This window comes from Callorhinus ursinus, unplaced genomic scaffold (genome assembly GCF_003265705.2).
Source record: "Callorhinus ursinus isolate GAN/ISIS: 27379988/994484 unplaced genomic scaffold, GSC_fseal_2.0 scaffold2, whole genome shotgun sequence".
Lineage (NCBI taxonomy): Eukaryota > Metazoa > Chordata > Mammalia > Carnivora > Otariidae > Callorhinus > Callorhinus ursinus.
Window position 1 is genome coordinate 51,971,304 of NW_027397064.1, and position 25,443 is coordinate 51,996,746.

Here is a 25,443-nt window from a genome sequence, read left to right on the forward strand (position 1 = left end):
GTCATAAATGTGAAATACGGAGAATATAACATGGTTTAAATACCTCATGAAAACAATGTGCACTGAAATTTGTTTACATCTCTCTCTTCAGGTCTATTTCAAACTATTTTGTGTAAGACAAAACTACATTTTAAGAGTGGACAAGCAAAGAAAATACTCTTAATGAGAGTTCAGTTACAACTCTTTCGTTATAGGTTGATACTAATGAAGCCATACCAGTTTTGGAAAGGTTAAATCCCTCAATCCCAGGATGAGGGTTCCTCCAAACCCCTAAAGATAAGTAATCTTGCCAATGTCTATTCTTAGTAAAAATGAAGAGTGGGAGACAACGTGAATGAGTCAATAGCAACACTTAGCATTCCTGTCTTTCCATTTTATTCTTGTATCTACAACACTCTCAGAATTAGACTATTAGCTCTACCAGTTGTCTACACGGTTGAATCTATGGGGAAGTGCTGTATTGATGGCAGGATCAGGCTTTCCTAGACTCTTCTGTTAGGACTGGGAACAAATTTTCCCATCAAAAACAATGATTAAAATGCAATTTGGCCCACTTTAGCTACATTGTGGATTAACCAAGCTACTCTGTAGGGTGACCTAGACGTTTAGTTAGTTTTGGCACCTGGGTGGCTCAGTTGGTTAAGCTACTGCCTTCAGCTCAGGTCATGATCCTGGAGTCCCGGGATTGAGTCCCACATCGGGCTCCCTGCTCAGCGGGGAGTCTGCTTCTCCCTCTGACCCTCTTCCCTCTCGTGCTCTCTCTCATTCTCTCTCTCAAATAAATAAATAAAATCTTTAAAAAAAATATTACTGTATGTTGCAAGTTGTGAACAATTGACTTGCCTACCAATAGATTTTTAGAACATGTCCCATTCAGTTGTTGGAGACTGCTTTTGTTCTTTTTTTTCTTAAGATTTTATTTATTAATTTGAGAGAGAGAGAGTGTGAGCAAGGGGAGGAGCAGAGAGAGAGAGGGACAAGCAGACTCCACACCAAGCACAGAGCCCCACAATGGGGCTCAATCTCACGACCCTGAGATCATGACCTGAGCTTAAATCAAGAGTCCAGTGCTTAACTGACTGAGCCACCCAGGCACCCCGAGACTGCTTTTGTTCTAAGAAAATATTTAGAGCTCATAGACCACAAAGATATTTCTTTGGTACTTAGGACATGAACATAGACTTAGCTTCAAGGGAAGAACATAGTTACATTGTAGACATGTAGTTTGAACTAGAATATGTGTTCTAGATCAGTAATTATAAAATCTGACTGTGCCTATAAATTAAATGGAGATGTTGTTAAAATGCAGATTCTGATTCAATAAGTTGGGTAGGACCTGAGGTTCTGCATTTCCAACAAGTTTCCCGATGCTGATGATAACACCAGTCTACAGACCACTTGGGATTGCAAGATTCTAGAATATATTTTATAAAAAATTTAATATATGAACTTTTCAAAGTCGTTGATCATCTTTCAAATTATCTGATTTCTGTAATTTAAATAAAAGAATGCAGAGGTGGCATTTTGGGGAAGTATGTTACATCCAGAGGCCACGGAAATCAAATATATTTATTAAATCAACAGGTTCAGGAAAATAAGCACATTCCATATGTGGTAAATTTTAGTAAACTCAAAACAGTGAAGCCTGAACTGAAATTTCTACTATCTCATGACTGAGTGATGATTATGGTCCACTGTGCCTTTTTGCTTTATTATTTAAAATTCTGTTTCTGGGAGGCTCAGTGAGTTAAGTGTCTGATTCTTGATTTTGGCTCAGGTCATGATCTCAGGGTTGTGAGATTGAGCCCCACATCCAGCTCCATACTGGACATGGAGCCTGCTTAAGATTCTCTCCCTCTCCCTCTGCCTATCTTTCTCTCCCACTCTCAAAAAAAAAAAAAAATTCTGTTTAAAGTTAAGAAAGAAGTATAGCTATTGTTTTTAAAAAGTACCCTAGAAAATAGAGAAAAATATAGAAAGCAAACTGTCCATAATTCAACATAGAAAATACAGTTAATATTTGATGCATTTCATTTATATTTTACCTAACAAGATTATACTAGCATTCAACTTTATTTCCTGATTTTTATGGTCACTGTATCATAAATTTTTTCCTTTATTTAATCTCTTTTTTTTCTTTAATGCAAGCCAATGGCTGTGCTAATAGTCAACAAATAGATAAGCATGATTTAACCCTTACACTATTAGGCAAAACATTTCATTCTCTTTCTTTTTGGTCTTTCTTAATGCTGTGATAAGCAATGCTAATATGAACATCTTTGTACTTAATTGTGACAGCATCTGTCCTCAAGATTGATTCCTGAAATAGGAAATATTGTATTGGAATTTATCCATATTTTAATAGTTGAATTGCTTTCCAGAAGGTTAGGCAAAGTTATGTTTCCATCAAAAGCTAGAGTGCTCATTTCATGACAGTCTTTCCAGCTTGAAGTGTTATTTATAAAAAGTTTTTGCAAATTTTAAAAAAAAGCAGTTTATTTTATATTTCTTAACTGCTAGGGAGGCTGAAAATAATTTAGTAATTTAGTATTATTCATTGTGTTTCCACTTGGTAAACTTATCTGCTATTATTTTTGTGTACTTCTCCCTTGGAGTCTTAGCATTTTTTCTTATTTGTCTGTAGAAGTTCTTTATATAATAAGCATAATAATCCTTTATCACACTTATAGCAGTACTGTTCCTAGTTTATTATTTAAAATCAATTTAACATAGTGTATTATTATTTCATAGGTAGAATTTAGTGATTCGTTAGTTGCATATTTTTATTTTTATGAATTTTGGTCATGTTAGTATGTTCATTTTTATGATGAAATCTATTAACCAGTCCTCTTTTTTATTTCTTTCATTGCCTTAATGCTTAGAAAAATCCTCCTTTAGCTTAAGTTTTGTTCCTCTTGTGCAGTTTTATTTTTACTTTTAATTCTTAAATCCAGAAACCGTTTTAGTGTGTAATATGAGGTGATCTGATAGGTTTTTTCAAATGTCAAAATGTTCTCAACATTACTTAATGAATAATCTGTCCCTCCCATTGATTTTTGATACTTCTTTGAGAATATATTGAATTCCTGGGCCTCCTAGGCCTGCTTCTGGGCCAGCTATTCTGTTCTGTTAATTGGTGTGTCTATTCTTTTGCCACTACCACACTACTTTTAGTAGTGCTTTTAAAATAAAGCAAAAAAAAAAAATAGCATTATGTAGAAGCAGCTCTTTCCTACTGAAATAATTTTTTTTTGGTTGCATAAGTGAATAAAGAAAATTCCATGGATAAGCATGGAATCCAGCAGTTTTAGGGGAGTAAAGAAAAAAGGTTACATGCTTACAGATGGTTAAAACAAAGGAAAGGGGAAGTGAAGAAGCAGTAGCTGTGGAGTGTATTACTTGAATGGGCACAGTAGCCAACATGGAGAGCCAGAACAAGACTATGCAGAATGCAGAAAATGAAAAGTATAAGAGAAAAGAACAAAACAGGAAAACAAAAAAATGGAGAGGAAGGGGACAATGGAGGAACAACATGAGGATTTATTATAAGAGAATAATGATATGAATAGTATTACATTCACAGAGCTTTTTACAATAGTATTTCTGCAAATATATAAAGTATATAGTGTATTTACATATAAAATACAAGTACACAAGGCTCAACCCATGGAATCAACAAAGACATACAACAACAAAATGATATATCAACATTAATAACAGATGAAATAGACAGAGACAGGAACCTAGTTCCTCAGAGTAGCAGACCACAACCAATTCTCTCTTAGAGTCGGCCTGATGATCAAGAGAATTCACAAGTATAGAGCTTACTTAGACATACCTGAAATTTTTTTTTTTAAGATTTTGTTTATTTATTTGACAGAGAGACACAGAGAGAGAGGGAACACAAGCAAGGGCAGAGGGAGAGGGAGAAACAGGCTTCCCGCCGAGCAGGGAGCCCGACGCGGGGCTTGATCCCAGTACCCGGGGATCATGACCTGAGCTGAAGGCAGACGCTTAATGACTGAGCCACCCAGGCACCCCGACATACCTGAAATTGTTAATAAATGTTTAATTTTTCAGTTTGGTAAATTTGTTTATAATTCTACATCTATTCAGAATTGAACTTACTTTAGGCAGTGTGACACAGACAGCAAAATACAGGCTTCAGAGTTACACAAGCTTTGGCTCTACATTCTAGATCAGTGGTTAAGAGTCCTGTTTTTGGTTTTGGGTTGGCATGGATGAGCCATATTAACTTTGTAATTCTGGATAAGTTATTTACTGTATCTAGGTCAATTTCCTCAGTAAAATGAAATTAATAGTAAATACCTCAGTGTTTTTCCGGTCATTATATGAGATTATCAAATCTTTGGGAGGATAGCTGGCACATGATCAGTGTTGTATATTGCATTTTTTTCTGTGAGCTTCCTAGACTGCAAGGTCCTTGAGGGCAAAGACCCTGTGTGTCTTCCCTGATGTTTCCCTGGTGCCTAAATCAATACCCAGAACATCAGAAATGCTCAGTAAGTATCTGTTGACAAAAAATATTCACATGGAATCTAATATACCATCAAATTTCTGTTCTGTTTTGTTTTTAACCCATTTGATCCTTTTTGGGCTTTTCCTTAAGAGTTACAAGTATGATAGGAGAGGAGAGAGTAGACAAGACCACAAGTTTGCTTTTTGAAGGTTCACTCTCCAAATGTAAAAACATCTGTTCTTGTCAAGAGTCCTAAATGCAGCGTCATCTAGAAGAGACCACACTTCAAGTCAGTATCAACTAAAACATTAGGTAAGAGACAGCTCCCTGGTGGGGACTGGTTAACAACCAGGTAAGGAAAAGAGTGGATGGCACTGAGGCAGGGGGCTCATGGCAGGTGGTGTGCACCCTGGCAGAGAAGACCAAGAGGAAACAGAGTGTGAGGATACAAAAACAGACTTCTATCTTGTAATTCTCCATAAGCTTGTCTGTTTTATTCTGCAAATTTTGCAAATCCAAATGTAGTTAGAAGATAGAATTCTGTGGAGAGATTCTAAATAAAATGCATACTACTCTTTATCCTGGAGCATACATTCTAAACCAAAGAGCTTCCTTGCAGTTCCTTGGTCTCAAGGTTTTGTTTTTGAAGAAATGAATTTGAATTTATCCTTAGGTTTGACAGAAATGTACCTTGGCTTCAGCCACATTACTTATCCAAGCCTCCTGATAGCCATGAAGAAGAAAATTAAGAAAACTAACCAAATATTACACATCCCAGATGTCCTCAAGGCTTACCAGTCTGTAGATGCCAATTATGGGGAGGGGTATCACATAGCAGTAGTAACTCAGATTTTCTCTTTAGCTGTATTATTTGTTTACATGTTCTACTACCTGTTTGACCTGGCCTGTTTGGACCCTCAGCCAAATCTACGCACGATCCATTGGTTACTGATGATATGGCCAAATCACCCTCCCATTCTGTCCAGGTACCTATCAGTCAAGGTAGACAAAAGCGATTTTAAAAGTAAAAAGAAGAATCTCCTGAACAACCAATGAGTCAAAGAAGAAATCAAAAGGGAAATGAAAAAAATATCCTGAAACAAATGAAAGTAGAAACACAACATATCAAAATCTATAGAATGCTGCAAAAGCAGTCCAAGAGGACATTTATAGCAATAAATGCACAGATTAAGAGAAAGGAAAGATCTCAGATCTCGAACAACCTAGTTTTATATCTTAAGGAACTAAAAAAAGAACTAAACCCAAAGTTAAGAGAAAGAAGAAAATAGCAAAGATCAGAACAGAAATAAATAAGAGGCCAGAAAACAATAGAAAAGATCAACAAAACTAAGAGCTCTTTTTAAAAAAAGATAAACAAAACTGACAAATCTTTGGCTAGATTAAGGAAAAAAGAAGACTCGAAATCAAGTGAAAGAAGAGACATTACTACTGATACCACAGGTATACAAAAGATCGTAAAGACTACTCTGAGCAACTATATACCAACAAACTGGATAATCTAGAAGAAATGGATACATTTCTGGAAACAGAATGTACCAAGACTGAATCATGAAGAAATAAAAAATCTGAACAGTCAATAACAAGTAAACAGATTGAATCAGTAATCAAAAACCTCCAACAAGGAAAATTCTAGGAGCAAATGGCTTCACTGGTAAATTCTACCAAACTTTTAAGGAAGAATTAACACCAATCCTTTTTAAACTCTTCCAAAATGTCGAGGGTGAGGGAATAGTTTCAAACTCATTCTATAAGGCTAGCATCACTCTAATACCACAGACAGATATATAAGATTATAAGACTATAGGCCAATATTCCCGATGAATACCGATGCAAAAATTCTTAACAGAATATTAGCAAACTGAATTCAACAGCACATTAGAAGGATCATATATCATGATCAAGTGAGATTTATCTCTTGGGAATCAAGGATGGTTCAACATATCAAATCAATACATGTGATACATTGCTTTACTAGAATGAAAGGTAAACATGATATGATCATCTCAGTAGATGCAGAAAAGGCATTTGGAAAAACACAACATCCTTTCATGATAAAAAGTCTCAACTAATTGGGTATAGAAGGAAAATACCTTAATATAATAAAGACCATATAAGGGTTGAAAACTTTTCCTTTAATATCAGAAACAAGACAAAGGTTCCCACTCTCACCACTCTCATTCAACATAGTACTAGAGCATTGAGTCAAGAAAAAGAAATAAAAGGTATCCAAATCAGAAAGAAAGAAGTAAAATTGTCTTTGTTTGTAGATGATATGATCTTATATATATATAAAAAAGAAACCCCTAAAGACTACCAAAAAAAAAACCTGTTAGAACTGATCAATGAGGGTGCCTGGGTGGCTCAGACTGTTAAGCGTCTGCCTTTGGCTCAGGTCATAATCCCATGGTCCTGGGATCGAGGCCTGCATCAGGCTCCCTTCTCAACAGGGAGTCTGCTTCTCTCTCTGTCCCTATTGCCCCCCACTTGTGCTCTCTCTCTCTCTCAAAAATAAATAAAATCTTAAAAAAAAAGAACTAATCAATGAACTCAGTAAAGTTGCAGTGTATAAGCTCAACATACAGAAATCAGTTGTGTTTCTAAACACTAATCACAAAATACCTAAAAAGAAAATTCCATTTATAATAGCATCAAAAACAATAAAACAGGAACAATTTTAACCAAGGAAGTGAAAGATCTATACTCTCAAAACTACAAGACTTTGATGAAAGACATTGAAGAAGACACAAACAAGTAGAGAGATATCCCATATTCATGGATTGGAAGAATATTATTAAAATGTTCATACTACCCAAAGTCATCTATAGATGTAATACAATCCCTATCAAAATTCCAATGGCATTTTTCACAAAAATACAAAATCTTAAAATTCATATAACCCCAAAAACCCCAAATAGCCAAAACAATCCTGAGGAAGAAAAGCATCACACTTCCTGATTTCAAATTATCATACAAAGCTATAGTAATTAAAAGAGTATGGCACTATCGTAAGACACATAGACCAATGGAACAGATTTGAGACCCAGAAGTAAACCACCATCTATGTGGTCAACTAATACTTAACAAGGAAACTAAAAAGACTCAACAGGGAAAGAACAGTCTTTTCAATAAATGGTGTTGGGAAAAATGGATAACCACATGCAGAAAAATGAAATTGGACCTTATCTTACCCCATGCACAAAAATTAACTCATAGTTGACTGTAGACTTAAACATAAGACCTGAGACGATAAAACTCCTAGAAGAAAGCATAGGGAAAAAGCTCCTTGACATTTGTCTTAGCAATGATTTTTGGATATAACAGCAAAAGCACAAGCAACAGAAGAAAAAATAAATAAGTGGGACTACATCAAACTTTTATTTTTTTATTTTTATTTTTTTGTGTTTTTTTATTATGTTAATCACCATACATTACATCATTAGTTTTTTATGTAGTGTGGGACTACATCAAACTTTTAAAAAGCTTCTGCACAGCAAAACAACAATCAACAAAATGAAAAGACAACATACGGAATGGGAGAAAATATTAGTAAAGCATATATCTATCTGAAAAGTGGTTAATATTCAAATATATAGCCAAAACAAACAAACTAAAAACAACCCACAATCATACAACTCAATAGCAAAAAAAATAATCCACTTAAAAAATAGGTAGAGGAACTGAATAGACATTTTTACAAAGAAGGCATACAGATAAATAATCGGTACATGAAGAGATGTTCACCACTACTAATTGTAAGAGAAATGCAAATCAAAGCAATGAGATATCACCTCACACCTATTAGAATGGCTGTCATCAAAAAGACAATAGATAACAAGAGCTGGCAAGGATGTTGAGAAAAGAGAATCCTTGTGCACTGTTGGTGGGAATGCAAATTGGTGCAGCCACTATGGAGGTTTCTTTAAAAATTAAAAATAGAGGCACCATATAATCCAGCAATCCCACTTCTGGGTATATATCCAAAGGAAATGAAAACAGAATCTTGAAGAGATGTCTGTACTCCCATGTTTATTGCAGCATTATTCACAATTGCCAAGCTATGAAAACAAAGTGTCTGCCAATGGAAGAATGGATAAAGAAATATAAATATAATGGAATATTATTTAGCCATAAAAAAGAAGGAAATCCTGCCATTTGTGAGAACATGGTTGGACCTCAAGGGCATTATGCTAAATGAAATAAGTCAGAGCAAGATAAATACTGTATGATCTCACATGTGGAATCTAAAAAAAGCCAAACTCATAGGAACAGAATAGAATGGTGTTTACCAGGGGCTGGGAGATCAGAGTAATAGGGAGATGTTGGTCAAACTTCCAAACTAATTTGGAGTACAACTTCCAATTAGAAGATAAGTTCTCAGGATTTAATGCACAGCATGGTAATTATAGTTAATACTGTATTACATAAGTGAAAGTTGCTAAGGGTGTACATCTTAAATAGTCTCACTGTAGGGGTGCCTGGTTGGCTCACTTGGTTAAGCGTCCAATTCTTGATATTGGTTCAGGTCATGAAGGTTGTGAGATCAAGCCCCACCTCAGGCTCTGCATGTGGAGCCTACTTGGGATTCTCTCTCTCCCTCTCCCTCTGCCCCTCACCCCCAATCTCCCACTCTAAAAAATATATATATATTTATTAAAATGTTAATATAATATATATTATATATGTGTGATGGAGATGCTAGCTAATGCTACAGTGGTAATTGTTCTGCAGTCAACACATTGTACAACTTAAACTTACACAATGTCCTATGTCAATTATATCTCAATAAAGCTGAAAAATAAATAATTGGAACACTAATATTTCTAAGTCTAAAGTTTGTGATGCCTCAAAGTATCTTCAGTTATCTCCACGAGAATTTAAACTTTTTTTTAAACACCTTTAAAAACCCGATTAATATTACAACACAGTTTAGTATATGATATACCATGGACAAAAAGGGGGAAGTAATGGATTAGTAATTTCACAGATTAAACCAGAGTGTAGTAACTTAAAGAAAGTTGGAAATCATTACATTAAAATATGAATTGAAAAAGTGGAAAGGTGAAGATTAGTGGATTCAGATATTCAGGGAGTCACTCAATGTTTAAACATAGTCCTATATGCCTCTACACTTTATATATAGTAAATATATGTATATTGAAATATATATCAATTAATATAAATAAATATAAAATATAAGTGAAATAGATATAAAATGTAATATATAAATTATAAATATATATTATATATAAGTATTTATAAAAATAATATATAAATAATAGTAATCTGATAAAATGGCAAAATAAATAAATATAGATTGAATATTCAACATAGCAGCAAATTTCAAAATGAATGCTAGATATAGCTATTTCCTTTCTCCATGGATTTTTTTTCTTAAATACCAGTGAAGTACATGGAAAAAATGAAAATCCACGGAACCCATATATCTTATTTTGAATATTTATATTTAAACATACCTCTGTATAGTATGGAGAAATTAGGAATCTGAGAAGTTAAAAGTCCATGAAATAAATTTTAAGCAGACATTTGTACAGCAGTTGCTTTTTTTTTTTTTTTAAGTTTTATTTATTTGACAGAGAGAAAGAGAGAGACAGCCTAAGCAGGGGGAGCGGCAGGCAGGGAAAGAAGCAGGTTCCCGGCTGAGCAGGGAGCCCAGTGTGGGACTCGATCCCAGGACTTTGGGGTCATGACCTGAGCCAAAGGCAGACGCTTAACTGATTGAGCCACCCAGGCACCCCCAGCAGATGTTTTTATTTCATGTTTGAAGTATAGGAAAAATGAACATCAATGCATAATTTATACAAATGCTTATAAAATTACTAAACAATCCTATAGTGAATGTTACTAGAAGAATTGACTTCCATTCTTCTATGTATAAATTCCTTAATAATGTAATTTCATTTTAACAACCAAAAAAAAAAAAGAACTATGACACAAATCCAAAGCAGCTTTATTATGATGCTGTTAATTTACATCCATGTATAAAACTATTCTGCATTGTGATTGCTCGCATTGATTTGGGAAATTCTTATTTTTTCTTCTTTTTTTAGAGATGGGGGAGAGGGGCAGAGTGAGAGGGAGAGAGAGAATCCCAAGCAGGCTTGCTAGGCTTGATCTCACAACCCCCAGATCGTGACTTGAGCCAAAATCAAGAGTCGGATTCTTAACTGACCGAACGACCTAGGCGCCTCTGAATTGGGAAGTTCTTTAAGAGGGTTTTTGTCATTTCCAAGGCATTAGGCTTGGTATATTTTCTATGTTATAAAAGATTTGTCAAAGTGCTTCATGTGTATATTTTATCTCTAATGGGGAAAACTGGGAACAGAAATGGAGTTTTGTACGTCCATTGTTGACTTCTAAGAGGGCTTGCTGTAAGGTTCTGACTCAGGGCTCTGTCCAGGAAGTGCTCAACTGTGTGAACTAGCTGAGTGAAGGGAGTGTGCGGACATCTGAATAATTTTTGACTTCACATTAGGATAGAATAACTTACTCTCTGTGGTATTGGAGCAAGAGACTAAGAGGGAAGTGGCTGGGCTATAGACTCACTTGGTTCATAAACTTGAATAAGCCACTGATCTTTTGCCTCGGTTCTCCAACTCCTATGACAGAAGTGCAAGGTTCCTGAGGGGCCCAGCCAGATTCAGTGGTTACAAGTTTTACAAATCTAAAGGAATTTGATGAGGATGGTCCTAATTAAGGACATCAGGGTCTATGCACAGCAGGTGCTCAGCAAACATTTGTGGTGAGGCCATCAGCTCATCCTGATAGCAGGAGCTTAAGGCAGGGACAAGCCAGAGGCAGAATCTAAACTCTACATAAAGTAAATTGACTTTGCTTTTGAAATCCTTCCTTTATGAATGTGGAATTTGTGATAGGAAACTGGTTTGCTTAGGGTGGTGTGAGTTGTGTGGGGTGTGGCACAAATGAGCTGCTACTTTTGTTTCCATTTTTGACTTCCAGGTTTCTGTGAGTTTCTCTCATCTTGTTTCCTGTTTTTCCTAAAAGCTGAAGTATATGAATATCTTTTTTCCTGCAGGTGTTAGTAACTTCTTTATCCTTCCGGACATTCTCAGCAATCATTGCCTTTCATGTTGGATTCAATGACTTGGGTGAGTGATGTATTAACAAAAATGGAGATTCTCATAGCAAGGGACTTCTGTGTGAACACTGGTATGAGGCATTCTCATTTGGAGTGAGGATGCAGATCTTAAAGTCCATACAATAAAGTTTTAGAAACTCAGTTAAGTTTTTAAAAAAATAATCTACAGTAGAATTTTGTTAAAACTGGATTTGTCATTAACTGATGCCAACAAATTGTCAGTAAATTATGAAACATCACCCCATATAACTGAGAAAGCCCATTGTAACACTACTTAAAAGTCTTATTGTACATAATATACATATCTGCATACATATGTATATTATTATATATGTAATATATATATTTACATTCATTTCTTAATGTTTTCATGTTTCTTACTAAAACCTCATATTTTAAAAATAAACTTTTTTTCTTTTTAACTCTTTACATACTTCCTGCTTAGAATCCATGGATAATACCATCCTTTGTTGGGTATTTGATTTTCATGTCCTTGGGCTTTACATTATATTATTTTTCCTTCCTTGGCAAAAATTCTTACTGCTTGGAGAAGTGACAGCTCACCCTCAGTGTCACTGCTGGCTTCCCAAGCATCTGGAAGGACTTCTGCTCTTCAGGCCTCCCTGGGGATTACTCTGGGCTGGAAATTCTCAGCCTCAAGTAGAGTTTAGCAACAGTTAGGAAAAACAAAAGAAATCGTATTTTCCAAAATCAAGTTGACTAAGGCTCCTATCTTTTCATATAACCACCCACTGTTCTGAAGGGTAACTCTTAGGACACTTGATTGTGTTAAAAGGAATTGTATCAGAGAAAGAACCCTGCTACATTGGGAGCCTAAGAACACAGCTCAACATGGGTAGGAAGTCTTGTGACTTAAAATTTAAAAAATAAACATTGCACATGAAAGCTTTTCAGTGATTTTTTTTTTAACATTTTCTGGCTTGAAATGTTATATACAGCTCTCTTTTTCAAAAAAAGGTTTTCCCAAATCAGTAATAGCCACATGTTTACTGTTCATTTTAACTAAAGCCTACATATATATTGGACAGTTTTCCAGGTCATACATTGCTCTATATAGAGAATTTTCAAGAAAAGATGTACATAAGTATTGATATTTTGCACATCATTTTTGGTATACTATGCTTAATAATAATAATAATACAGTCACCTTTGATCTTTGACCAAGTTTTCTTTGGACTTGCCTAAGTTTTGTTTTATTTTCCATACCATTTGTAGAAAGGGCATTTGCTGGATATAGAAATTGCTTGTTTATAATTCTTCCAGGTCTTACAGAGAAACTAGGGATTTATGTCATTAAACTTGTTTAATTGTAAGGAAATCTATGGAAGTTCATGTATAGATAAACTGTCAAAAGGAGCATGATATTTTGGATATGCTATTCTTCTGAAGTGAAACTTAGATGACCATAAAGAATCATCCCAAAGGAGCATTGTGTTGTTATTTGTGGGTTGGGTACTATGGAGTTCCTCCTACTTCCTGCTTTCACTTTGACTCCTATGGCCTCTTCTCCATGAAGAGGTTTTTGTTGTTGTTTTTGGGTTTTTTTTATTTTGTTTTTGTTTTTTAACAATGTTAAGTCAAACAATGTCATTCCTTCTTTGAAACCTGCAATAATATCCCATCTCACTCAGTAGGAAATCCAGTCCTTACTTTGGCTTAACAGCAAGGTAGTCACAAAATTTATTGTCCAAATGGGATTCTTGAGAGTGAAAGGACCCTTAAGAGAAATTATGCTGGGGCAGCAGATGAAAACCATGATTGCCCCAAGCAAACCAGGATACAGAAGCACCTCCCTAGAAAGTCCTATATGAACTAGCCACCACTACCTCTCAGGGCTCATGTTCCATCAGAGTCCTTTTCTCTCAAGCCTTACTAAGCTCCAGCTATACTGACCTACTGGACGCTTTTCAAATATAACATAAGCATGCCCTGCCCCAGATGCCTGGAATGTTCTTCCCTGAGATATCTGTCTTGCTCTTTTCAATTTAATTCTGGTCTGTAACCATATCTCATCTACTTTTAGAGACAACTTTTCTGATTCCCTTCTAAAATAGTATGCCTCTTCCCTGTTCACTCTCTCCTCCTTACCTTGCCTTATTTTTTTTTCATAGCACTTATTATACTCTGACATAATTATATATGTGCTTTTTGCTTCCTGTTTGGTGTTGTCCCCTCCACCAGAAGGCAAGCTCCATCAGTGCATGAACTTTGTGTATTGTTTTGTGCCTGGTATCTAGAGTAGTGTCTGACACTTAGTAGGTATTTAATCATACTCGATGAATGAACAAGTGAATACATGCATGGAAGAATGAGCTGATGGCTAGAATGGAGGCTGTTTTAGGGGGAAAGAACAGTTTCCATCTACTTATAGATGGAAATTAAGTGAGAATGCTTATAATCTAAAATAAACTAGAAGTACCAGGAGGAGTATTAAAGAATATAAAGAATGACGTAGGAAAAATTTTGGCTAAAGTCAGTGTTAAAGATGGTATTCTAGACATGATGACTCACTGAAATGTTTTTACCATCTGATTATAATAAAATAATTTCCTCCCTGGTAATGCATATTTTTTGTCTTTCCAATATATTTAATCCATTTGGGTTGCTGAGCATGTGTTTTAATTCACCTTAATTTTAAAAATTTATTTCAAAATTTTTGGCACTTACTAGATTTAGGAAATCCCTTAACAGATATTGTTGTCATCTTAGAAACAATAATATATGACTATCAGAATACCACCTATGTCCCATTGTTTTAAGTGTTTTACAAATATTATCTTATTTAATCCTCCCGCAAAACATATATGATGTAGGTATTCCCATTATCCCCAATTTGCAATGAGGAAACTGAGGCACAGAGAGACTAAGGCAGTGGGACTTCAGAACCCATGCTCCTACCCCATTGCCTTTGTCATATTGTGTGATTTATTTTGTTGTTGTTTTGTGATCATAATCAAGTTTATTATTCCTGTTAATCTCTGTATTCCATAGAAATACCCTGAAAATATCCCCTGATTTCTCTGGCAAATTCTAAAATATGTGATTCAATCTACTAAACTACTACTGGTTGTTATTCCCCTAGCTTTAATCATAGTGTATTTTTAGGTTGGTTGATTATTTTATTGCTTATAATCTGTCTTTTCTCATTAGAATGTTACCTTTTCAAGGGTAGAGACCTCTGTTTCATTCACTGCTATATTTCTAATGCATAAGTGCCTGGTATATAGCAAATGCTCAATAACTATTGGTTGCATGAATAAATACTGACTGAATGAATTGTATTAAAAGTGTATTTTTTCTATGTGTAATGTGATTTAATCAGTCAACCAATATTTATAAGCATCAATTCTGTGCCTAGTGTGGTGTTCTGTCTATGGCACTTGTAAATAGCAGGTCCTCTTCCAAGCACTTTACATAAGCAACTCTTTTAATCTCTCCAATAACCCTACAAGGTGGTCTGAAAAGATCCCCCAAAATAGTAAGACATGACTCCTTTCCATATGGAGCTACAAATCTAGTTGAGAAATAATACTAATGGAAATGAAATAGTTAGAAAACAAAGCAAGTTTGTAATATAAACACAATTATTAAATTTTGACAATAGTCAAATTTTAGAAAAAAGGAATATAGGCAGGTGTTTCAACTTTTAAAAGGAGTTGGTCATTCATCTTGGTCTTAAATGATGGGAGGAATTCGGATAGATGAAGGGAGGAAGGGGATGATACTTCTGCAAAGAACAACTAAATTAAGGTAGAGACCAAGGATGATCCTTGGGGCCCGGTAATAATGGTGTATGTCACTGAGCAGGTAGGAGGGGCAGGCCGTAGATAGCTTTGAAACCTAGGCAGAAAGGTTTGGACAGGAGGTGGTGGGCATCAGTAAATCACTGCTTTTGTGTAATTTATATAGTCAGGAAAATAAGTCTTCTAGCCATAAGTGGATTAAATGGAATAGAGTATAAAGCACTTGTCCCAGTTCTTGGCATGTAATAACTATCACTAAATGGTAGCTGTTATTATTACTGCTAATAATAATAATAATAGCAGAGAAAGTTTTGCCTTGAATTTTTAACCTGGATAAATAGACTCATTCTGGTTTGTTTGTTTGTTTGTTTGTTTGTTTGTTTTAAGTCAGGTCTACCTAATTTGTCTTTCTAAAGCTTAACTAATGATAGTATATTGATTAAGACAAACAACTGGGATTCCCTATGAAGAAATGGGCAGATCCCACATATACTCCAGTAAAGAAAATATGTTGTTTTAATGTCATACCCATAGACAGAGCTAAAAAATAATCACACGAGGGTGCCTGGGTGGCTCAGTAGGTTAAGAGTCTGACTTGATTTTGGTTTGAAGTCTTGATCTTGGGATCCAGGGATCAAGCCCTGCCTCGGGATCCACACTCAGTGGGGAGTTTGCTTGTCCCTCTCCCTCTACTCCTCCCCCTGCTCATGCTCTCTCTCAAATAGATAAATAAAATCTTAAAGAAAAAAAGCACATGATAAAGTTTCCAAACTACTAGCTACCTATACTTTATTAAAATGTGCTATTGCCACCATGAAAAACAGTGTGATGTTTCCTCAAAAAATTAAAAATAAAATTACTGTATGACACAGTGATTCCATTTCTGGGTATATACACAAAAGAATTAAAAGCAGGATCCCAGATAATTTGCACACCTGTGTTCATAGCAGCATTATTCACAATAGCTAAAATATGGAAGCAGTACAAGTGTCCATAGATGGATGAATGGATATGCAAAATGTGGTGTGTATACACACACACACACACACACACACACACACACACACACACAATGGAATATTAGTCAACCTTAAAAAGGGAAGAAATTCTGACAGATGCTGCAACATGGATGAACCTCAAAGACATTATGTTAAGTTCAATGAGCCAGTCACAGAAAGATAAATACTGTATGATCCCATTTATATGAAATACTTAGAATAGTCAAAATCATAGAGACAGAAAGCAGAATGGTGGTTGCCAGGGTTTTGGGGGAGGAGGGATAGGAGAACTATGGTTTAATGGGTATAGATTTTCAGTTTTACAAGATTAAAAGAGTTATGAAGATAGGTGGGTATAACGGTTGCACAACATAATTAATGCATTTAATATCTTTGAACTGTATGCTTAAGAATAGTTAAGATGGTAAATTTCATGTTATATGTATTTTACCATAATAAAAAAAATTGGGGCAAAGAAGTGCTATTTGCAACTCTACAGAATCCAGTTATAGCTTTTTGATATATCCCCATGGAAGATACTTCACTAAAATTCAGCTGGTATAAAAACAGGCATTTCCCAGAGGGATAAACAAAGAAGGCATAATAACCTTTGCAAGATCCTCCATAAACTTCAAAGGATAGGAGAATGCCTGTAAGGTTTTTTGTTTTGTTTTGTTTTTTTGGGTTTTTTGTTTGTTTGGTTGGTTTTTTGTTTTGTTTTGTGATGATAGGGGAGGTGGAGTATAAGCAAACTGTATCTCAAAAAACTTAAAAAAAAATCCATCTAATTATAGTGTACCAATTTTCTTAGTACAATATATTTCATACTAACTATTCTCCATATTGTTTTCCAGAGTTAACAGTGCAACTTATAATTAAATATTATGCTAGATGAAGAAACATAGGCCAAAGTTCAAAATGAGCTATATGTGGATAGAGAGATCTGAACAACAGAGCTTCTGTAGGGGAAAGGACTAAAAAGTTGAAAAGACAGCAAGGGACGGGGAGAAAAAAAGTGATTCAAGCCTTTTAAAGGTTTCAAAGCCAAGAATTTAAATTCAAAAGTATTAGTCCGAAATCACTTAAATTCATGTATGCAGTTTGCATTATTGTCCATGTCTCCCAACGTAGAAAACAGTTTCTTTACGCAACACCCCAGGCCTGCTCCATCTAATTAACAGAGAAAGGTCATCTGCACACAGGAAAGCACTACCTTTGCTGCTAAAGAGCTGGATTAATCTTTTAACAAAGTCTTAAATATTTCTAATTGCCTTTGCCCTTAAATCTTGGTATTCATCAGACTTTCAGCCATATTTTCTGTCCTCTTCCTTGGTGTGGACCTGCAGTGCCACACATTCCAGCCTGCCCTCCACACCCTTTGCACAATCACCCATCCTAAGTGGGGCTTTATGGACAGAACAAATTTTTTCCTAGCCATCGTCTTTGCAGCCTTGTGACAGAGGTCCCTTTGCCTCTTGAAGGTTTATATGCCACTATGACACTATGACACTATGGCACACACTTTCTTTTTTTTTCTTTTTTAGACACACACTCAGTTTCTAACAGTAAGATTAACTTGGAGTAAAAAATGCACTGTGTATTTTGGGTGCAGGTCACTGTTTGCTGTTCTGGTTGGCAATGTACACAATGATTTAAGCAATACTCCTTTGGGCATTTTAGTTTAGGGTGTGGCTATTATGTGACACAGCTGTCAACTCTTGGTTTGTTCTTGAGGGCAATTAGCAGAAAACTGGTTTTTCTGTTTTGGTTTGTTTGGACTAACTACTTGCTCAAGCAGAAGGAGCTTGCCTTCAACACTGAGGCAAACTCAACAAGGAGGTCAGGTTGGTTCTCCATCTCTGTCATGAAATGAAACCATTTATGATATCTTCTATATCCTGGTATCTCTTGATATCTACTCTTCTGAGCTTGCTCCAACCTCTCCCTTCATGGCATCAGATAAAGTTTGTGGGTCCCAGGAACTGGGATCCAGGCATGGTTTCCATCTTGCTGGCCAGCGGGCAGATGCTGAGACCAGAGACCTGGGTAGTAGCTATATAGCTGCGGAGCAGCCATGACATATTCTGGGAAACAAAAATAATTGCTGAACATCAAAGTGTATGTGAAAGCACTTTTCCCTCTTTGACTCAAGAATATTATCATGAACCTTAGCAAAACAAAGCAATGGTGCTAATTCAGTCTTCTGAACATTAGGCTTGAACCTGAACATGCTTTTGAAATGAGTTAAGGGTTTAAACAGTGAGTGGACTAGTTTAACTCTTGTTTATTGCTTTATCCTCCATTCTGGCTTTGTCCCAGAGGTTTCCATTGGCTCTAGCAGCTTTAGAGTCAGTCTCTCTGATGTATTTGCATCTGACCTCTGACCTAAACTGCAGTGTTATTTTCAGCTGTTCTTTGACAGGGAATCCAACAGCTGCTGTTTAATACCACAGACAGCTTGTGACACGTGCTGGGTTTCTAGCAAGAGGATTAATCTGATGATCTTGGGCTCTGATTTGAAGCTGTCTGTAATTTTCCTGCATAATGGGTGGAGAAGAATAAAAATGAAACCTGAAGTACATTGTTATCCTTTTTAAAAAATTCAGTAAAATATACAGTGTTAACCCTTAATTAAACAAACAAACAAAAAAACCATTTTGTTGCTGCAATTAAAAGGTAATAACAAGGTAATTACTTCCTGGTAGTTGTGATAATTGAATTTGAAAATGCTAGTGAGTGGAGTAAGTAATCACAAAGAAATCCTGAAATGGTAGATATCGATAATTGCTCATTGAAATATTTTTTAAATGTCCCTAAGAAATCTGAAGCTCTGAGAAAATGTGACCATGCCACATAAACTTAACAAAAGGCAATAAGTTTTAGAAAAGCGAATTAATCTAAAATTATAAGCAACTTTGTGGCTTAATTCCAAAATACATACTAGAACTTATTATTTTTTTTAAAGATTTTGTTTATTTATTTGACAGAGAGAGACACAGCGAGAGACGGAACACAAGCAGAGGGAGTGGAGGAGGGAGAAGCAGGCTTCCCGCTAAGCAGGGAGCCCAATGTGGGGCTGGATCCCAGGACCCTGGGATCATGACCTGAGCCGAAGGCAGACGCTTAATGATTGAGCCACCCAGACGCCCCTAGAACTTATTTTTAAAGTACATTTTGTGGGGTTTTCTTTGCATAAGGGAGACTTGAAAATCTTGAAAAGATTGATATCCAGGTCCCTGATTGGCTGGTTTCAAAGTCCACCCTAGCTATAATAGATTCAATGGCAAAATTAATTTGGGTTGTCAGGATGTAATTTTTTTTCCCTTTGCTATTAAACATCAACTGATAGGCAGAGAGCTAGAAACTGCCCTCCCCATTTAAGATAATGGCAAAAATATCAGGCACTTAGTGTTACCATACCAGGGGTGTGGCTATTCTTTCCCATTCTCTTCTCTCTCTCTCCCCTCTCGTGATAAACTCAATGGGGTTGTCTATTTTTAACCTCCTGTTCTTTCCTTTTGGCAGAGTAATCAGTGCGAGCTGAGCTCTTTCCCTGAATGAATCCAAGTAGCCCCAGTGATTGCCTTCTGAAATGACCAGCAGACACACATCTGTCCAGAGGCTGTCCAGAGTATAAATTCTGGTTCTAAAGTACCATGTCCAGCCAAGGAAGTCCTGGTGTGGAGTTTTCTACGACGACAGTTAGTTCAGTAGCTGTTCAGGCTGGGGACTCCAAAGTCGTGATAGCTGTCATAAAGGTAAGACAACTTTCTTTTTTCTCTGTGGCTCTTGGCTTTTTGCAGGGTGTTAATAATCCTAAAGAACATTCCACATATTCAGCAGCACTCAGCATATAGAAAATAGCATAGCAAGTACATCTTACTTCTAAGTTTAAGCAACCTACCATGGTTTCTCTTTCAGTTAGTCAGAAAACATCTACAGCAGCTTAATTAAAACAAAAACAAAAAACTCTACCGTATACTTTCAATTTGGTTTTTAAAGTCTAGGTACTCATGACTGCAAGTTCACAGGCTGGAGAATCAAGGGGACCTGTAAAATGTGTGTGATTTTTGAGAGTGGATGTGATGGAGGACTGAAGAGGACGGTCCCAGTAGATACATGATGGAGGGCAGGGAACACCTAATAGGAGGCTCTGATATGTGCCCTCTGCAGCACTGCTTTTGACATGGTAAAGGCACTAGTAAATCCTTATCACATTTTGGGGGAATGAAGACCCTGCCAGGGAAGGTGCAAAGGGCAGATGTCAAATTTGCCCTTATCAGCAGGAAGTTGAAGCCACTTGAGGCTTAGGGCTAGTGCATATTTTATGTCCAAGTAATTTGCTGATTTGCAAAGATGGCCACATACCTTTAGGTTGAAGAAGACATCCATGATTTTATTTCCTATGAAACGTCTTGCAAAAACCCTTGAAGCATTATGCTTGGATTTAGACAAGTCACTACTTCAGGAATTCAGTGTTTAATGAAGTGAACAAGGCAAACAAGCTGGTGCCCACCAGCCAGTTACTTTCAGGACCGCACAAACCTGAGCTGAATGACTTCTCTGGCCTTTGTTAGAAGCGTGGACTGAGGCCTGTTTAATTTAACTTAATTGCTGTGAATTTTATGTTAATATGAAAAGTTATAACAGGAAAGCCGCACTTGATACTATGCAAAACGATTCACTCTAGAAGAGCTGAATATAAAGTGTTCCTACTGATGTGATTCCCAGTGCTCTTGAGACTTGGCCCCATGCAAATAGCACCTCTGATGATTCCCTGGCCCTCAAGTCCTTTCAAAGGCAGTAGGTGGACATGGAAAGAAGCCTGAAGCAGAAGTAGCAAAAATTGATAATTTGCATGTGATTTTATGATGCTTTGAGTAACTACAAATTTCAGCAGTGAGGGAAGAGAGGCAAACTCATTGTTTTAAAAAAGTTAACTTTTCTTTCCCTCAAATAGGAAACATTTCTTAGAGCAGGAAGAGGAATAATGTGTATGGGATAAATTATAGGAGAATCAGAGGTCAATTGACAGTGCAGGGGAAAAAAAAAGCCCTAAAATTATGCTGGAAATACTTATTTTAACTTGATCGTGTTTCTAAGAATGTTCCCTCTGACCACCCTCCACAGCTTCTTTAACTTACTGCTGTCCCAAATAAAATAAACCTCAAGCTATTTTATTTTAGAGTAGAAAGTCCATCTTAAAGGAATAGAAGTATCTGTGTCTGATCTGTATGGGTTTGTTTCCAAATGGTCTTAGGGCACTCATGATCTGGACTAGCCACACATATTTTTCGTTTCTCTTCAACAATTTGCTTATCCATGTGCACGTGCCTTTTAGTAGTTCCTCTTGCTTAATCAGTTGTTGCTTCTTAGAAAAGCAATTCCTCAGGAAATGCAATGGGGAATTATATCTTGGAGCAGTGAAAGTGTCCTACGTGTGGAAAACAAATTGGCTGCATTCATACAGCTGTTGTCACATGCATCTAAATTTATTGACATTTTCATACATACTTTATTGATTACTCAACAACAAAAGTTGGAAAATGTTATGTTTTTAACTTTACTGTAAGATAAAAATCTGTTGCTTCATCTGCTGTTTATTCTTCCCAGTTGAACCAGTGAGGTCAATGTAAAGACACTGATCAGCCTAAATAGCATTTATAAAACCTTTCCCTTTTGGTGAAATTTGCATCCCATTTGCCCCTATATGCAATTTCACTATTTTTATGGAATTAAGTTTTGTGAGAGAGAGAATGTACAATTGTGTAACATGTGCTGTAATTTTATAATACTCAATAATACACAATCTATTGTATGTGTTCTTCATTTGAGAATTTTTAATTTAAATACAGTATGCCAAGAGAAAAGAATTTACCCTAAGAGTGAAAAAAAAGACAGGGTGTGGATTTATATTAAACCTGTTATATTTCAATTTCAGGAAGGCCTATCTCTATAGAAAGAATAAATTTGTTCACAGTAAAACTAAAACAGAAAAAAAGAAAGAAAGAAAGAAGAAAAAGGAGAAGGGTAAAGGGGAAGAAACAAGAGGAACTAAAAGTGCATTTTATTTCATTTTTATTTATAGTGTGGCAAGTGGGTGCAACTTCAGTTGGCTGAATCACAGCCCAATCTTCTAGAAATTGGTAGCAGTCAAGATGAGACCAAAAAACTTCTTCATGATCATGAACTTCTTTTGGCCAAGCTCAAGGTAAGCTATTAAAATGTGAAGCAGATACAAAATTAAAAAGAAAATAAAAAGCTATTTCTTATACTTCCTCTTGATTTCTCTGACATCACTGGCCTATTGCCCTATTGATAATGGAAAATCTCTATAGTTATTTATGAGCAAATACCAGCATTCGAGAGAGGTAACAAGATTTTTTAAAAACTTTCCCTAATGTGATAGAAAATATGGAGTGATAATATTTCCACTGTGTAGAAATAACTAATTTTTTTTCCTGGCTGCCTCAGTGAAAAAAAAAATTCCATCATTTTTCCATTTCATACATTATACTGTTAAGTCACAACAACAGATCCAAACTTTCTGTTGTTAATGATACCTGCTGGCAAGAATAATATAGAAGCTTATTTTCCCTCTGTTGAACTGTTGAAAACATCTGATTTTGTATTTAATATTAAGAGTTCTTGAAACCAAATAATAATTTTAGGAAAATCAGAGTTATTATTCCATATATGTGTGGTTATTTAGTTCAGAATCTAAAAATAACATTAGCTTGAGATTCCCAGATAAGGTATCAAGTCAGGGCCAGCTACACAACTTGTGGGGCTTAGTGCAAAATAAAAAGGTGGGCTTCCTGTTTAAAAAGCAAGAAAAAGCTTTTTCTTGACCTGTCACATTGTATTTTATCTGCTATTTAATGTCTAGTTCCTTCAGGCCTGGGATACATTCTGGCCGAGTGCACACCCTCACAGGCTCTGGGCCCCCGCCATGGCTCAGTCACAGGGTGTGGGCCTGACCCCAGGCTTTCCCTAGCTGTGCCTTGACCCCAGCAGGGCAGATGGCAGAGGTCATTGAACAAGGGTAGGGGAGCAGACAGGATAGCAGAGACTCTCTGGGAGGCAGGGCTCCATGTGAGATAAAGCACCGATCCCCCAGCACTTCCTCTGTTGTCCCATTGGACTTACAAAACACAAATTCAGAAATCAAATTATTAAAAAGTTCAAAACAGTGACAGGCAGAGTCACTTTAAATCCCAAGTTTAAACCCTTCTAAGAACAGAGCCCAGGGATGCAGCCAGCCATGTGAGTAAGAACGCTTGTAGGTAAATGAATGTCTTCACTAAGATCAAAGAGGTTTGATTAGGCAGCCAGCAATGACTCTGTTTTTAGTGCTTTAATATTACTGTCTTCTTTGAACATCCTAGGCTGGATTGTATACTTGCTTCCCAGATTTAGAAGCAGCTCTAAACTGCATCTGATATATACAGACAGTGGTTTTCTGATTGGACAGTAATAAAAGTAATTGGGTATATGAGACTGAAAAGTTGAAGAAAGAATTAGTACTGAAGGAGGGAGCCATTAGAATCCAGAATTTATTCTCCTGTTTAGGCAGCTCCTTGCTCTGGGCTCTGGGCTGTCTTTCAAAGTAGAAATCCCTGGCCACCAGGAAGTCCTTTGTATGTAAGAAAAGAACACATTATGATGTGAAAGAGCATTGAACCAGGAATCAAAAGATCTATGTTTTAGCACTAATTATACCGTTAACTAGTGTAATTCAGCTAAAAATTCAAAGTCTGACTGCGGCTGCTACACAAATAAACTGAATTCCATGAATTGTGGAAACCCAATACTTCCTCAAAATTCCTGCTCATCCCTAGAGGTTTACTTTCTCATGGTCTCCTGTGTCCCCAGCTCCTTCTTCTATACCTGCCAACTGTTTGTGCTGAAGTTAACTTGGACTTGAAACTACATCCCTTCCCCTGTTTCCACTAACTCTTCATGCCCAGCCAGCATTTGCAGGTGTACTAATGAAATGTGAGTGGTGGGGAAGCTCACGGAAGTGTGGGTCTTTCACGCTCCCTCTTTCTCCCAACCCTGTGCCTCTCCAGGGCCACACAACTCCAGGGGGAATGCTGTCTCAGGCAAAGCAGTTTGGCTCCACAGCAACTATGCTTAAATGCTTAAATTTGCTTACCTCAATCAATCCAGGAGCTCAGTGGGGTGGGGGTGGGGAAGGAAAAGGGCTTTCCATTTAACAGGATCCATCCTCAGAAGATGCTTGTGGTTCAGAATGTAAAGTCCTGTTGTCCTTTTATGCCAGGCTTCTGGCTATGGACTACCTTCTGGACTTCAGGCTTTTTAACGGTAAAATGAAGGGAGAAGATTGATCAAAGCTCCATATCTATTGTGGATCTTACCATAAGGTGCCATGGGATCATGGAGCCATTCTCCTTCTCTGTACATGGATCTAAGAACATGAGGTCTCAGGTAAAAAGGCCTTTTGGCTTCACGTAGGCCTCTAGCCATGACCTCTCTATGTCCATCTCCCATACCCTCCTCGACCCCACCTATCACTAGCAACTTAGCCACCCACCCCCCAAAGAAATTTTAAGTAGTAGCATCCTCCTCCAATGTTATTGATTAAAAAAAAGAAATCAAGGAGTCTGAAGTCTGTTCCAGATTTGCTGACAAAAGACTTCTTAAAATAAAAAAGTGGGGCGCCTGGTTGGCCCAGTCGGTCAAGCAGTCACCTTCAGCTCAGGTCATGGTGGCTGGGGTGTGGAGTGGGGGAGGGGGGGGTCCCTGCTCAGCAGGGAGCCTGCATTTCCCTCTCCCTCTCCTCTTCCCTCTGCTTGTGCTCTCTTGCTCTCTCTGTCAAATAAATAAATAAAATCTTAAAAAAAGATTAAAAAATAATAAAAAGGTAAATTCCATATTGCAGATGTATAGATCATGAATTTAACCAATTTATTAGCTATTACACTGTCTCGTAGGGACAACTTAACCTGTAGCACAAAGTTGTTGGATCCAGGTTAGTTTTTTATTTTAAATATTTTATTTATTTATTTATTTGAGAGCAAGAATGAGATAGAGAGAGCA

The 25,443-nt window shown here is 36.6% G+C and overlaps 1 protein-coding gene across 2 annotated transcripts in view; it reads left to right on the forward strand.

Moving 5' to 3' along the window:
• Positions 1 to 4,496: 4,496 nt before the first annotated feature.
• CCDC141 (coiled-coil domain containing 141) overlaps positions 4,497 to 25,443 on the forward strand; it is a 208,389-nt gene continuing 187,442 nt past the window's right edge. Inside the window, exons 1-4 of one of the 2 annotated variants that reach the window (XM_025849253.2) lie at positions 4,497 to 4,527; positions 11,563 to 11,628; positions 19,906 to 20,138; positions 22,469 to 22,591. In XM_025849253.2, coding sequence (XP_025705038.2) covers positions 20,037 to 20,138; positions 22,469 to 22,591 — 225 coding nt within the window. In that variant the 5' untranslated portion in view covers positions 4,497 to 4,527; positions 11,563 to 11,628; positions 19,906 to 20,036. The remainder of the gene's footprint in view (positions 4,528 to 11,562; positions 11,629 to 19,905; positions 20,139 to 22,468; positions 22,592 to 25,443) is intronic. The other variant, XM_073881808.1, reaches the window with a different exon arrangement.